The sequence below is a fragment of the Rhamphochromis longiceps genome, linkage group LG7, assembly GCF_057381845.1.
Source record: "Rhamphochromis longiceps isolate RC_006_pf linkage group LG7, R_longiceps_female_GT1.1, whole genome shotgun sequence".
Lineage (NCBI taxonomy): Eukaryota > Metazoa > Chordata > Actinopteri > Cichliformes > Cichlidae > Rhamphochromis > Rhamphochromis longiceps.
Window position 1 is genome coordinate 14,462,110 of NC_140563.1, and position 15,231 is coordinate 14,477,340.

A 15,231-nucleotide genomic window follows, 5' to 3' on the forward strand; every position below is an offset into this window, starting at 1 on the left:
GCTTGTACAATAATTATTATTAATAATAATATTGCCAGCTGTTTCAGCTTCTATGGGAGTTCTTTACATCTTCAGTAGAAACCAGCTAACTTGCCCTGGTGGAAAAAATAATCTACTTCCTTTCACTGAAAATTAGCAGCCTAAACAGTAAAAGTCAGGTTATAGACCAATCATATCATAGACAGCAAGATGGATTTGAAGTGGGACATTGTCTTACCATCACCATGTCTCCAGTGAGAGAGTTGGCCAGGTCGGTTACAGAGGAGTGGCCATCAGCATCAGGAGGTTGGCCCTTGGGGCTGTTGGCTGGCTTGTTGCCTCTGCAAAGAAAAGCTCAGGTTGAAAGCAAGAAAAGACAGCGAGGACATGTGAAGCTAATTCATCTACAGAAAGAGAGAATGTCTGAGCACCCAGGGAGTCCAACCTCCACCTGTTTAACGCTTGAAACCTGCCTATCTGGAACAATCGATGGTGGTCCAAGTTAACTTTGGATAGATGTCACTTCAAGCTGCTTTTTCTGTAGCTTTCATGAGCAAAGCCAAGTAAAATGTGCCAAAGATTCCACAGATTAATGGCGGGCGCTAGAACTGAGGACAGTTGATGCGGCAAGTGGTGTTTGAGGAAAACTGGACTCTGAGATGACTATATATAGAGAGCTCCACCCTGGCAAACATCCACATCTTTACAAGAAAGTTACCTCCACTAAAAAAAACCCCAAAACAAAGACATTTTCAGACAAAACATAAAACAGAATCACTAAATTTATTGACACAATCCGATTAATCATCCTGGTAGAAATTATGCTCAGTCTTTTGACAACTAACAAATGACAACTTTAACAGGACACACATGTTTAATGACATATATAGCAACATGACGTTACTTTAAAAACAGTAGACAGACATATATAGCAACATGAAGATGACCAGATGTTTAACAGGACAGACATTACACGGCTTTGTAAAGTATTTTGCGTGTTTAAATTTCCCTCAGTTGCACCAACATCACAAGTTTTATAAAAACAAAGGTGAGTGCAGAAATCTGCCATGGAACAGCTGGTTCTTAGGTACAGATGTTAATAGATGTGAAGTTTAGTTCCTTGTCATGAGTATTGTTTAAAAAACAACATGTGGGATAAACATTCTGGGAGAAAAATCACTATGTTCATACATCGAGAAAACAAGAATCACAAAGTGGACAAAAAAAAGGAAATTAGCACAAGAAGACAAAAAAAATTAAAGAGAATAAATATTTTAAGATTAAAGGAAGTGTGAACAGATATCACAAGAAAAGAGAGTCAGATGCAAAATCCTGCATAACATGACGCATTGGACAAACAGCACTGGATAAATGACTAGTCAAGGCACATGGAGAGGCTGAACACTGAAACACCAACAAACAAACAGTGAATCGAGAAGGAGAACAAGAACAGAAACACTGAGAAAGAGAAAAGCAATGAGCAGACACAGAGAGGACACACACACTAACACTGGATGGAAATCATAAGGACTGCAGATAAGACAGAAGGTTCAAAAGGGAACGTGAGAAATAGAAAAAGCAAGCTGAAAATTATTTATCTGTATTAGAAGAGATAGCAAGTATTAATAGTATGAACAGTAAGAGAAAAAAATAACAAACACCAGCACATTAAAGAGAAATAGAGAGCTGCAAGAAAAGATAGGGAATGAAGGAAGGAAAGCCTGGAAACACAAGAGAGGCTTAGTTTGGTCAGTCTGATAAGTATCAAAGAATAAGAGACAAAAAAAGAAGGCTATGCACACGTAATATCTTTAACAGGAGACAAAGGGGCATACATGCTAAAAAAGAGGAGAGAGAACACAGAGAGTAAAAGAAAAAGACAATAAATACAATTGATCTTCAGGAAAAAGAGAGCAAGAAGCACTATTCTCTGCATGGAGAGCTCAAAATAATCGATAGAAGAACCAAAAAATATAGAGAGAGGGGAAATAAGGAGTCGATATACCACACGAAATGATAATACCACCAAAAACACAAAAAGGAACAAGTAGTAGGAAAAGCACATTTAGAGTGTTACAAAAGAGGGTGTTGATAGAAATTAAGTTGAGAACTACAAATGATAAAAGTTGATTTTAAGACGAACCTGAATTTTCAACCATTTAGCAACACTCTAAAAGTGTGGACCAGGGACACAGGGGCCAAAGCACAAACTGGCATTGGCTACATGTGCATATATGTTATATGCAAGTAGTTGTCACTCGGAGAGTGAAGGCAATGCCTTGAACAGGCAGTAGACAAGGAGCCCATAGAAAGTCTGTCTGTCCGGCCAGCATTCTCTGTCGAGCTTTTCACCAAGTTTGTTTCGAGGGATGTTTTTTGGTTTGTTTGTTTTTCTGGACCCACTAAGCTTCGAATTTGGATGACAATTGATGTTGAATGCAATAATGTGTACATTTTTGCAGAACACACGGACAAAACTAGAGGAAAATATACTGACAAATAGACAGACAGAAAAGGCGAGCAAACAAGACAAGCAAACAATCACTTCAACCAGCAAAGGAACCGGAGTGAGACGGGGGGGAAGGAGGGATGTTAACCATTTCAGGAAGGGAAGGGGATGCTTATGAATTGCTGTTAGTTGTATTAGTCGCCAAGGGAGGTATTTGCATTTCCATATTGCCTGATTATTATTGCTTTTATTGTTATTATTCTGCACTGGCTCTAAACTGCAGGCAATGAGTTTGAGAGAATCAAAAAGCTGCGCAAAACACTACACCTAAAACATGAGCATCTACTCAAGAAGTCTAAAGCAAAGGGAGACTCTTAGGGCTTGAAGTAAAGCAAGGCACCTCCCTCCTCCTCCACCTCCCAACTATCGATGGGGGAGTGAACGTCTTCAATTATTCATTCTCCTTCATGCTTCATTCAGGGGTTCAGTGCATTCTCAGGTAAGAGCTACTGCTGTCAGGGGAATGGCCGCTCTATAAGGCTTGCTCTACAGCACCTGAGGTGGTCCTCTGCTCCCTGCAACCAGGCTGCTTTAAAGAAACGTCTGGGCCTGCGGATCAGTTAGCGCTTCCAGATCGTACATCTCATTGTGTATTGAAAGTGATTGGTTTCAGTTTATTCAATTTCTAGCAAGGCAATATTAAATGTGGCAGATGGCATTACTACAACTGATACATTTTGGTGCCAATGCTTTTTCCCTCTGACCCCATGGGGGTTGATGTGGTTGACATGATTTAAGCCTGCAGTTGTCTACAGTATCCAGTGGGGGGCAGAGTAGACTCAGATCAGATTCTCCCACAGCTAAGACACAGAAAGTGGGCTGTTGGCATAGCAACGACTCTAGAAACACAGACCATACATATGAGGGTTTGGGATGTGTGTGACAAGAGGATGTTAGGAGTGGCCGCAAGGGAAGGGTGTGTTTAGAGGAGTGCAACAAACAGGCAAACACACTGAGAACAAAGAAGTTAAGGTATAGGATATATGACAGGTACAGGTGAGAGCCTCGCAGACACACACATTCACATACAGACGTATGGAGGCAGGCGGGGCCACTTTGGGTTTCACCGTCCTGTGATACTATCCTGTTTTGTTACCTGACCGAGGGCCAGCAGCTCGTAGAGAGGGGGAAGGGGGAGAAAGACACTCCACTTCTAGGCTGGAGAGAGACGCGAAAAAGAGAGCCCAGCCCAGCCCCTCTTTTTTTTTTTAAAAAAACACATTCAGACTCCCCACCCCTCTGCAAACATGTCACACTCAAGCAAACACGCTCGCCTGAAACCATGAAGTGATGTATTTCAATGTATATGCTCAATTTCATAGCCGCCATCTGTCATTCTTTACAGGTAGGGCATACTTTCCAGGCTCAGTCACAGTCAAAACCACAACAGTGCATTGCTTACATAACTCATTATCCACATGAAACACAGGTACATTCACACTAGACTCAGCCACTCGTCCCCTATGTGAAAAAGAAAATGTTGTAAAAACTATATGCCGCATACTATCATTTACTCATGAAAGTGGCTGCTTTCTCATTTTTCCTGCACAGCATACTGTTTGTTTATAACTGTGTTGCATAAAAAAATGCAAAAGGGTGTGGAGGACCAGAACTGCCAAAATAAAAAATAACAAATAGTTTGATATTTTAAAAAAAAATCCAGTAAATGCACTAAAATATATAACATATAATTAGAATTCATATAAATATATTTATTTTCATTTTCATAAAATATTTTATTAACATTTCTGTTGGTGCTGGTCAACCACTAGGGACAGATTTGGCACACTTTGAGCCTCCATATTTGCATGCTGAAGCATGGCATAGAGAAAGAAATCAAGAAATGAAAATACTGAAATAAAAAAGTTTGAATTAATAATGAATAAAGTAATGAATTAAAAATAATAAATTAAATTAAATGAATAAGTAAAATGAAAGAGAAATAACTATTAATAGATGAATAAATATACAGAAGGAAATTTAAAAAAATAATATTTAATTTATTCTGCATTTTATAAATTAGTTTTTCTTTTAAGCAGCTTTGGTCTTCCATAAACTGGAACTCTTTCATCAGTAAATCATGGTATGAGACATTTATTTCTCATAAGACATAAAATACACGTGAAACTAAAACATTTAGTGTAAGTTTGTTCTGTTGTTTCTATTCCATATGGGCCCTGCTTCTTCCCTCAAGCTACAACCAAAAAGTCTCATAAATATGGATGCTTTCACTGACGACTAATTACTTCCTGCATGTTGAAACTAGAAATTAGCCTAAAATAGCATCATTTACTGAAATCCCATTTCAGGAATGAGCAACAAGTGAGGTGCTAAATACTAAATACTGCCTTCTGCTTCTTTCACTGAATTCCAAATGGAAATAGAAAAAAAAAACCCAAAGGCACTCAGTCACTGCCAAATGTTTATTTTTATTAAGTAAGTACTGTTTTATATATATTTTATTTTGACTTTTTAACATGCTACTTCCCCGAGCTTCAGTTTCTCTCTTTTTAATGTTCAATAAAGTGCTGAAGGTACTAAAAAACTGGCAAGCATGATTACTTTCAAATCGAAAGATGAGCCTAGTCTCTACCTAACCTATAACAGTCCACGGTTCCCTTTATGGCATCCCAAAACTCTCAGCAATTTTAGTATTCATGCCTCAGAGCTTAATTAAAACAACTAATCTATCAATCCAGGGAATATCAGCAACACAAAATAATAAAACCGCTTTAACGGTCCATTATAACTTCAAACACGAATCTACCAAATGTTTAAAATTTCGATTAGCTTCGCAGATTGGCTTCTGAGGTGGAGGCTGCCGCATATGTGCCACCTGTTCTGAGGCAGAACACAAGAGTCCCAGGTTAATGCTCCTAATAGCTCGTCTCCCCAAACGCCATCCATCTATCTGGATGAATGAGATGAGCATGTGTAGCAGCCTGTACCTGCTGGCGAGAGTGCTGCCTTCAGCCCTGCCTTCAGTACAATAAGTACTCCCTCCTGCTACTCTCATTGAAGGAAGATGGATTTTCACTTTGAATTTTCTCTCATCCTCCCTTGACCTGTGGATGGATGGATGGATGGATAGATGAAAGCACTCCTCCTCATCTCTTTGTGACCGAGTTTTTTTGTGTGTGTGGTTTTTTTGGGGGTTTCTTTGGGAGGGTTTTGCCTTAATGCGATCGACTCCCCCCCCCCCCCAGCATGTAACTGAATGCATCTCTACATTCCCCCTGTAATGCATGAATGAGCACAGTGGCCGCAGGGAGCCAAAGCTTCGGGGACAGTCTTAGCCAGAGCCCCCGAAGACTGTGCTGATTAGTCGGGTCTGCAAAGCCCTTGTCACAGGAGGAGCACTGTGTCAGACTAGCAGAGCGCAGCATAATCAATTTACATGTTGATGTACAAACACACGTGCAAATTATATCATCTTGAATTATAGTAATATCTCCTTTTTTTTTCTAAGAAAACGAGGCCTGAAATAACGACCATTAAAATGATAAACTGTGACCTCAGGATGCCCTGTCGTTACATTAGCCTAAACACACACAATCCTCCACCACATAAAGATTTAACTCCTCCCACTCTGGCTAATGTGGTTAGAGGACAAACACACACTCACAGCGTCAAACAAACGCACACTTATATTGATTTGGGTAAATGGTCTTAACCGCCATCCACTGCGTTTGGCTTTTATGTCAATTTAAGCAACGTAATAAGCTCATAAATTATGAAGTTATATGTACATATATATATAGCCCACTTGGCAATTAACAGAGACTCAGAATCTCACTGAGTGCATCGTGTCTTTAAGGCAGAGAAATATTAATATATCTATTAATATCAGAGAGATGTTTTCAGGGAAAAAAAGACAACTCCACTGGCTTACACAAAATGATGTAACATGCATGGATGAATAATTGAAGGACCACAGGCAAGTGGATTGAATGTCAATGTGGCACACGCGTAAAGCCCGCCCCCTTTATCCTGAGCCTCCATCCTCATTGGGCTGTGCAGTTGCTGCTCAGAGAGAGATCTAGATTCGAGACTCTCTGGGATTGTGCCTTCTCTTTATAGCAACACTGGAGGAGAACCTACAGTATATGTTCACTGAGTCGCAAATGAATTGTGAGTGCAGACCAATGAGGCATAAACAAGCCACTCTAACATCCTAATTAAGCCTTCTTAGAAGTCCAACCTATGGATGGCTGGACCGCAAACATCTCAGCATGTGCGACCTCCTCTCGCCCCAAAATTAAAGCAACACTCAATCTTAAAACCTGTAGTTGCTCTCTCTGATAGTCTATCGTGTAACCTTTACTTCCTCTTTCCCCGCCTTGTTCTGTAACCTTGGTTTGAAAGTCCACATGACTAACACCAGCTGTGGTGCAGTTCAGTCTGCTCCTGCCACACTTCATAAACAAATGGCCACGGAGAGCACTTTCATCCAGCCATCGCACACACAAGGTCAGTGAGGAAGCATTAAGAATCTCACACACTTCAACACCTTCTCATGGCCAGTGGGATGTTTGGATTGCCTTCAAGCAGCAATGGACCGTTAACATACTGCTGATGGCTTAAAGAAAAGCCTCAGTAATGTTTGTGTCTTAAGTACTTTAGATACATTTTACCATTAATAAGATTGCTTGGCTAATTGCATTGCAGGACCAGGAGCACTGCTGTTTAAAGTGGTGAACAAAGCACTTGGATCTTTTAATTAATTAAATATAGTATGGGAGCAATTTAAAAAACTTCACCATAAAAGGAAGTAGCACTTAAATCAAACTTTTGAAATACACCACAAATGTGTTAACCTTTCACATTATTATTTGATAGTGAAGCACAAACATTTTCATTCGGTTGTAGCTGGCTAATTTGAAATATTTTGTGTAAGGTTTCTAAACCTTAGTTTTAAAGACTGGGTCACTTAAAAGAAAAATGGTAAAATTAAAGGCTTGTGATTAAATACATCAATTATACCCATTTCCAACCCCCTATTTTTATTCATTTACGGCAGTGGGATAGCTTTATTCTACAGTTTATTGATTGATTCACATGATTCATAGCCTATTCACAGTGAGAAAAATGCACATTTGACTGCCTTTCACATCCCATTCAAGTCAATTTTCTTCTAATTGGATGTCCCTTGCAAACAGAAGGTTTGAACAGTGGGACGTGGGGCTTCCTTTAGTCACAGCCAGATCTGTGTGCCTCATATAAGTGTATTAGGGATATCTACTCTTACTGAGATAATACAAAACTAAGAACACCAAATTTAGAATCTGAAGCCTGAGCCTTTGGCTCAAAGTGACCACTTGTACATACACCTTCCATTACTGGCATCCATTATTTTACAAAAAAGTTAAATTTCAAATGAATCTCTGCAATCCTGTGAAAAACTAAGTACACCATTCCTGCTTCCACAGGAATGAATAGGGTTCTGTAAATAGCAGACAGGTGCTGCTAATTAAAGCACTTGATTAATTGATCATCAGCAACTGTGAGGAGTACTATGAAAGCAGAAGTTTTAACTGTTGCCTGGTCTGGAGCATTCAGGTGTGTGTTAACACACAGTCTTCCAAGGAGTGAACGCCCCAGATAAAATTCAACCCAAGGTCAGACGGTGCAGTTCTCAGAGAAAAACAAGAGACCTAAGATCTACATCTCAGACTCTGCAGGCCTCAGCTAGCATGTTAAATGTTCAATTTCATGACAAGACAAAACAAGTGTGGCTTGTTCGGAAGGGTTGCCAGAAGAAATCCTTTTTAGTCGTATTCTTAGCCATAACGGTGGAAATCAAGCACCTCATATCAGATGTGAAGCAAGGTGGTGGAGGGGTAATAATTTGGGATTTTTTTTTTTTTTTTTTGCAACCACAGGGCCTGGGCACCTTTCAGTCACTGAGTCCACCATGAGCTCCTCTGTACACCAAAGTATTCTAGAGTCACACGTGAGCACGTGAGGCCATCTGTCTGACAGCTAAAACTTAGCTAAACAATGATCCCAAGCATAGCAGTTAATCTACAACAGAATGAAAAGAAAAGAATCAAGGTTCAATGAAAGACCTCAACCTGACTGAGAGGCTCAGATGGGACTTTAAGAGAACTGTGCATACATGAATGCCCAAAAACCTCAATGAAGGGATGTAACGTTGTACAGAGTGGGCCAAAGTTCTTCCACAATGCCATTAAAGACTGATAGTCATACAGAAAACCATTGCTTCAATATTGCTTTTTAAGTTGGCGCTACAAATTACTGAATCATTGGGTGTACTTAGTTTTCCAGAAGACTGCATAGAATCTTTTATTGTCATTCCAATACATGAGGCAGGCGAAAAGGGAACAAAACGTAATGAGGTCCCAGTTAAACAGCATTAGAACAAGCAAAACAACTAAATCAGTATTACAATTAAATAAATTAAACCTCTTAATAAAAAAGACATTGTTTGTTTGTTTGTTTGTTTAAATAAATTGAGCTAAATTTTATATCTAAAAATATTTATTCATTTTCCCCATTTTAATTTCAAACAGTTATTCAAATAAAACTTTATAGTTTTATAGAAAAACTTTATAGATGTATTGCAATTTTGATGGAAGTAGTAACAACTCACATGCGTCTGTGGCCAAGCAGGCCTTAAAAAAAAAGAAAACCTTTTATAGGGCCGTGTATCTACTGTACGTTAAAAGCAGCATAAAATAAGATTACTCAAACAAACAAGAGTCTACAAAATTAAAGCTCTAGCTGGTTCGATCCCAGGAGGAGACACAAATCCCTGTGGGGTTGTGTCAGGAAGGGCATCCGGCGTAAAAATCTGCCAAATCAGACATGCGGCGCTACCCGCTGTGGTGACCCCTTGAGAACAAGGGAGCAGTCGAAAGTAGCTCTCTACTCGGGTACATTTATTTACAGTAGTTGCTCTGAAAAACTGACTGGTTCATTAATGTAGGGCATGAAATATCAGTTGTGCAGACGGCAGCTCTTCTCTGTTCGTGGGGAGCACAAAGAATTCCCTTTGATGTTAACACTGACTCCGTTACCATTTGACGTATATATAAAATATTCACATTAACTTCAGAGGCTCGATGTTTGGCTGAAGCCATTTGCCAGTGACATGTTTTTCAGATCTTAGGTAAATAAATTCATGCGGGGTAGCATGAGTAATGCAGGTGAAGATGAATGATGGGCACGAGCACATGTTTAAATGCACAGACTGTGATGAAACACCGAGTGTGAAGGGTAAGAGAGACGAATGAAAGCGTGCCTTTGTCTTTGGCTTGAGAACCCCTTTCAGAGTGAGCAATATGCCAGGAGTGTAATTGATTCAATCACGTTTACTGTGAAGTCAGCACTAACACCACCAGGAACTATACACTGCCAGCAAGCTTACAACTTGCACTTCTAATAGACTGTTGAGGTATGTTGGGGGGTTTTCAAGCTTCTAAATTTAGCAGCCAATTAGAGTGTGGCTAAATCACTCATTAAAATTTGCAATTTGCAATTTTACACGAAATAAACAAAACCATGACAGTCTCAAGTGGAATTAGATGACATATCAGCAGAAGGCTCACTAAAAGGTCAACACTTTTAAAGCTTCAATTACAGTCAAATTGTTTATTTGCTTCCAGTTCTCCAGTGTTCACGGGCTTTAAGTTACCAGTCATTCTTATTTGAGTGAAAGAAATTAAATCCAGGAAACAGCACAATGCAGTCTGCTAATAAAGGCGGATCCTGTTGACCACACGCTGGCCCGAGCGACAAACGCGCTGTTTGGTCTCTTAGTGGATTTCACAACTCATTTAAAGAGGTGTGAACACAAAAAGCTGAAAAGGCAAGACGCAATGCACACAACAAATTACAGAGGAAGTCATTCTCCTCTGCGGCTCGCTGCGTTTCAGGCTATAATTGTGAACAATGCGGAGACTTTTGATATTAGTAAAAAAGAAGCAACATTTCTTCTCAAAGGATACTTTGATGGTTGTTTGTAACTCTGTGGTCGCAGAAAGCTCAGGGCCAAAAAACAAAACCAGTAGACAAAGCAGCTGGTGGCTATAGTAGCTCTAAAAGCAAACTTATGATAAATAAAGGAACTTATTAGTTAAGGGAGGCCTATTTCTATGACCCTGAAGACCCTGTTGCATGCTGGGGGAGCAGGCTGAGGGTCGCAGATGCCAACAGACTTAATAAACTGATCCGTAAGGCCAGCAATGTTGTGGGGATGGAGCTGGACTCCCTCAAGGTGGTGTCGGAGAGGCGGATGCTGTCCAAGATAAAGACAATGTTGGATAACACCTCCCACCCACTCCATGACATGTTGGTCAGTCACAGGAGCTCGTTCAGTGAGAGACTGAGATTACCGAAAAGCACCACTGAACGACACAGGAAATCATTCCTGCCTGTGGCCATCTCCCTGTACAACGCATCCACTTAACACACTGTTTGCTGCTACAACTACACATGTTTCTTTTCCAAATATTTATTTATAAGTGACTTATGTATGTATGTATGTATATATATGTATATATTGTACTATTCTTAGTTAGCATATTGTCTGTCTTGTCTTAATGTTGGTTTAAAATGGAGCACTGTAACAAAAAATAATTTCCCCCAGGGATCAATAAAGTATTCTGATTCTGATTCTGATTCTGAAGACACAAGAGGTCCTTCAAATGTCAGCAGCTGCATGGTGCACATGTGCATGTCTGCACTGCGGCTGTGCAGCCCAGATAAGAAAACAGTTACCATCTGTGTTGTAATGGAGCTCTAGTTTTAAATCACGTGTCAAATTGATGAAACACTTGTGAATGAGGAATAATTGGTGTGACGAGTACATCAGAATTTGTCCGCCGTCCTCTGCCGTTTTTTTTAAAGGTGTGTGTCATATTATGCATCTGCACACTGTCGCCCATTTGTCACAGAATCAAAGTGAGGTTAAAACTGCCTAATTGGACTGCAGAGGAAATCGAGTGTGTCGCGTCTGCCTAAAGCTGGACCAAATCAAGGATTTCTCTGTGACACTGTTGTGAACAATCGAAAACGGCCGTCCAACGACTGAAAACGCTCTGCTTGTTTCACACTGTACTCATTTGTTAGCCTTAAATTGTTTCACAAAAGTAGGTCCAATTCCTAAACAGAATGCAAACCCAATTATTTCAAGAGACTGGGGGACGGTGAGCAAGGCTGGTGGATCCTTATAGATGAGTGGAAATATTTTGGCTTCTAGTGTCTAAGTTGGCTGGCAAAGAAAGCGGTTATTTTTAGCAGCATGTTTATGTAAGTGACTAACATGTTGTGGAATAATGAGGAGGCTCTCTGGGCCCTCGGTGGAGCTGCAGAGACGAGACTCTCAGAGCGGCAGAGGGTGATTGAAGGCAGCTAATGAGCAGGAGGGAAGAAAGAACACGGGGCAGAAATGACTTGGATAGTGAAGGCATAAAAATACAAAGGAAATAAGACAATTACCAATGGGAGGTCTCTGAAAGGCAGGAGTGAGAAGACAAGCAAACAGAGATGAAAATGGTGCTGAAAAATGTCATTGCAATAAGGCAGATAATTATCGTGGTCAGGGGGAAAAGGAAAGAAAAAGTACACTGGCATGAGAAAGCACTGTTTGATTTGACTGGCTGAAATTTTACCGCTAAAAGCCAAAGATTAAAAAAGAAAAAGAGTAGAGTACCAGTGAGCATCTCACTGCTGTGATTTATGAGCTCATTACTGCTTTCCAGCTAACACCCAAATTGTTTTATCTCCTCACTCATCAAAGCATTACGGCGAAATTTTCTACATTTGGTTGCGTAGTTAGCGCTCATTTTTATTTCTGTAGCAGTATGTTGAGCTCTGGTGCTATTTCAGGCGCAGGTCTATGACACAATAGACTTCAACGCAGTGACTCACCAAAAACACTGACAAACAAAACTACCCTCCTCTACCTAGATTCTGAAATCACCTCTCATTTTTCTTCAATAGCATATCCTTCACATCCTTTCATTTGCAGCCAATTTTCTCTCTCACACACAAGCACACACACACAGAACAAGCGCTCTAGTACATTGTCTGGTACCTCTTCTCAGGGGGCGGTTCCTGATTGGCTGGTGGCGGTGGTGCTGCCTGCGCTGTTTCCTGCAGGTCAGGGATATTGGCAAAGTCATCTTGCTCTGCCACACCAATGGCCAAAGCCAGGACCACCAGCTTTCCTTCACTGGCTCCCCATAAAAAAATAAAATAAAATAAAATAGATAGAAACAGAGGTAGCGAGACAGAGAGGCAAGGAAAAAGAGAACAGATGCAAAAGGTTCGAGCATAAAGAAAGGCGAGGTGCAGGGAGAGAGAGGAAAAAGGAGAGGTCATTTTAGGTGACAGCGAGGGCTGAAAATTCAGAGGCAGAGAAAACAACAACAGATCATACGAGAGCAAACAGCAGAAGCGGCGACGGAGAAAATGGTCATAAAAGAGGAACTCTGCAACTCCACATAAAACCCCACAAAGTAAGCGCACAGTCCAGGGAAGGATATTAAGAGGACACCTTAAAGTGAAAGGCCAAACTGATAAAAATCGAATGATTTCAACGGGAGCGGGTACAGGCCGTCGGACAGCAAATACATCAGGAAACTCTGGGTAATGATTGTTAATGGATGTGATATTCAGGAGTTTGCACGTCAGCTTCCACGCATGTATAAGGTGTCTACAGGTGCGCGCACACACACGTCACACAGGCAAAAAACACTACACCCCCAACACACACACTGTCATTTATCTAGTGATTTCACCTGCCTTCTGCTTTTCCTCCACATTCACCTTTCCCACTGAACATGCGAGGCGTCTTTCTCCAGAGTTAAGATTTAATTAAGCCTCATTAAGAAGATCTGGACTAATTGTTTCTATTTGAGCGATACAGTATCTTGAGGTGCACGGTGTGTGTCGTTTTCTGGGTCACGGCTCTCTCACTGCTGCACTCTTCTCATTTCATCATCTCTACTGTGCTACAGATTCTCACCAAATCCCCCCCACCCTTTTTCGCCCTTTTTTTTTACCCCACCCCCCTCACCCACCATATTCCCCCTCACCCCTATGCACTTAATTCTCTGACTCCTCATCACTGCCTCCTTCCTGTCATCCACACCCACGGTTCTATAGCTTAAGCCTCTCGCTGTGTTACAATATCTCGGCAAAGAAATATATGGGGCTGCCAAGCCGCAGAGAGATATCACCCTAAACTTCACAATTTCATCTTTCTCGCATACCGTCGAAGGCTTTTACTGCAGGACTGTAAAGTCTGTTTAATAATCTCCCTTTTATACACCAGTAGTTTAAAAACTTTTATGTCTAGTAACCCTTTTCAGATTAACATGAGTTCCTGACACCATCTGTCACACGTGTATTCATTTTTCCAGCAACTGTATTCATAGTCCTTTTCATTGCAGTGATTTCAATTCATATATTCATTACTGCTGGCTAAATGTATCAATTCCTTTTTTTTATATTTCTATTTCTATAATAACTATTATTTTGTCTGCTTCAACCTCTCTGCCTTTTTTCTTGCTAGTTTTATATACACTCAGCTTAAACATTTTGCATTCTGGTGTTACAGCTCACTCAATATGAATATATTGAATATATTTGAATCAGTTATTCTAGATTATTCTATTCAGATCCACTGAGGTACCTCGTTATCTGGTGATACTCGCCTCTGATTGTTTTTGTAATTCACGATACACCGTGGTAGCTCAAAGTGTGCCCACATCAGCCAGTGCCTTTGCTATATCTGTCATACTAGCAGATCTAACCTAGAGAACATTATTTAAGTTGCTTTACTTTGCTTACGTTTGCTGCAGAAGTCCAAGCCACTTTGCATCCCACCTCCTCCTAAATCCTCCTTTTTATACTTTGCCTGACTTAATGTCATGCTTGCTCAGTTCTGTATGGGGGTCTTGCTGCTAGTCTCGTACAAGTGGAAGGGCGGGGGCATCCTAGATGGAATTTATCCTCCCAAATAAACACTCACTGACCACCTCATTAGGTACATCTGTTAAACGTCTCATAAACACAAATGTCTAATCAGCCAATCACGTGGCAGCAACCCCATCAGGCGTTTAGATATCATAGAGACCTCCTACTGAAAGCTCAAACCAAGCATCAGAATGGGGAAGAAGGTGACTTTTAATATTTCATAGTTGTTGGAGCCAGATGGGCTGGAAACTGCCAATCTACTGGGGTTTCCTACACAACCATCTCTAATGTTTATAGAGAATGATCTGAAAAACAGAAAAATCCAGTTAGTGTCTTAAAATGCCTTGTTGATGTCATGCGTAAAGGAGAATGGCCAGGCTGCTTTGAGCTGATTGGAAATCAAGCACAACTCAAATAACCAATTGTTTTATCTAAGGCATGCAGAGGGCCCATAAAGCAGATGACCTCACAGCAGCAGAAGACCTCACCAGGCGCCACTCCTGTCAGCTAAAAACAGGAAACTCAGGCTGCAATATTCAGTTGGTAGGATCAGAATTTAAACAACATTCAGCATGGATCCATTCTGCCTTGTATCACTAACTCAGGCTGCTGGTGGTGTAAAAGTGTGGGGCATATTTTCTTGGCACACTTTGGGCCCCTTAGTACCAACTGAGTATTGTTTAACCACCCCAGGCTGCCTGAGTAGTGTTGCTGATCATGTCCATCCCATTATTCTGAGGCTGTTTCCAGCAAGTTGTGGCAAAGCTCAGAACATCTCAAACTGGTTTTTTGAACAT

At 40.6% G+C, this 15,231-nt stretch overlaps 1 protein-coding gene across 1 annotated transcript in view; it reads right to left on the bottom strand.

Annotated features, from left to right (window-relative positions):
* Window positions 1–15,231, bottom strand: part of LOC146664978 (uncharacterized) — a 38,145-nt gene that overhangs the window by 18,114 nt on the left and 4,800 nt on the right. The window contains exons 2-3 of the mRNA XM_085412356.1: window positions 12,549–12,686; window positions 218–320 (exon numbers count right to left, since the gene is read on the bottom strand). Of these exons, the coding sequence (XP_085268482.1) occupies window positions 218–320; window positions 12,549–12,686 (241 nt within the window). The remainder of the gene's footprint in view (window positions 1–217; window positions 321–12,548; window positions 12,687–15,231) is intronic.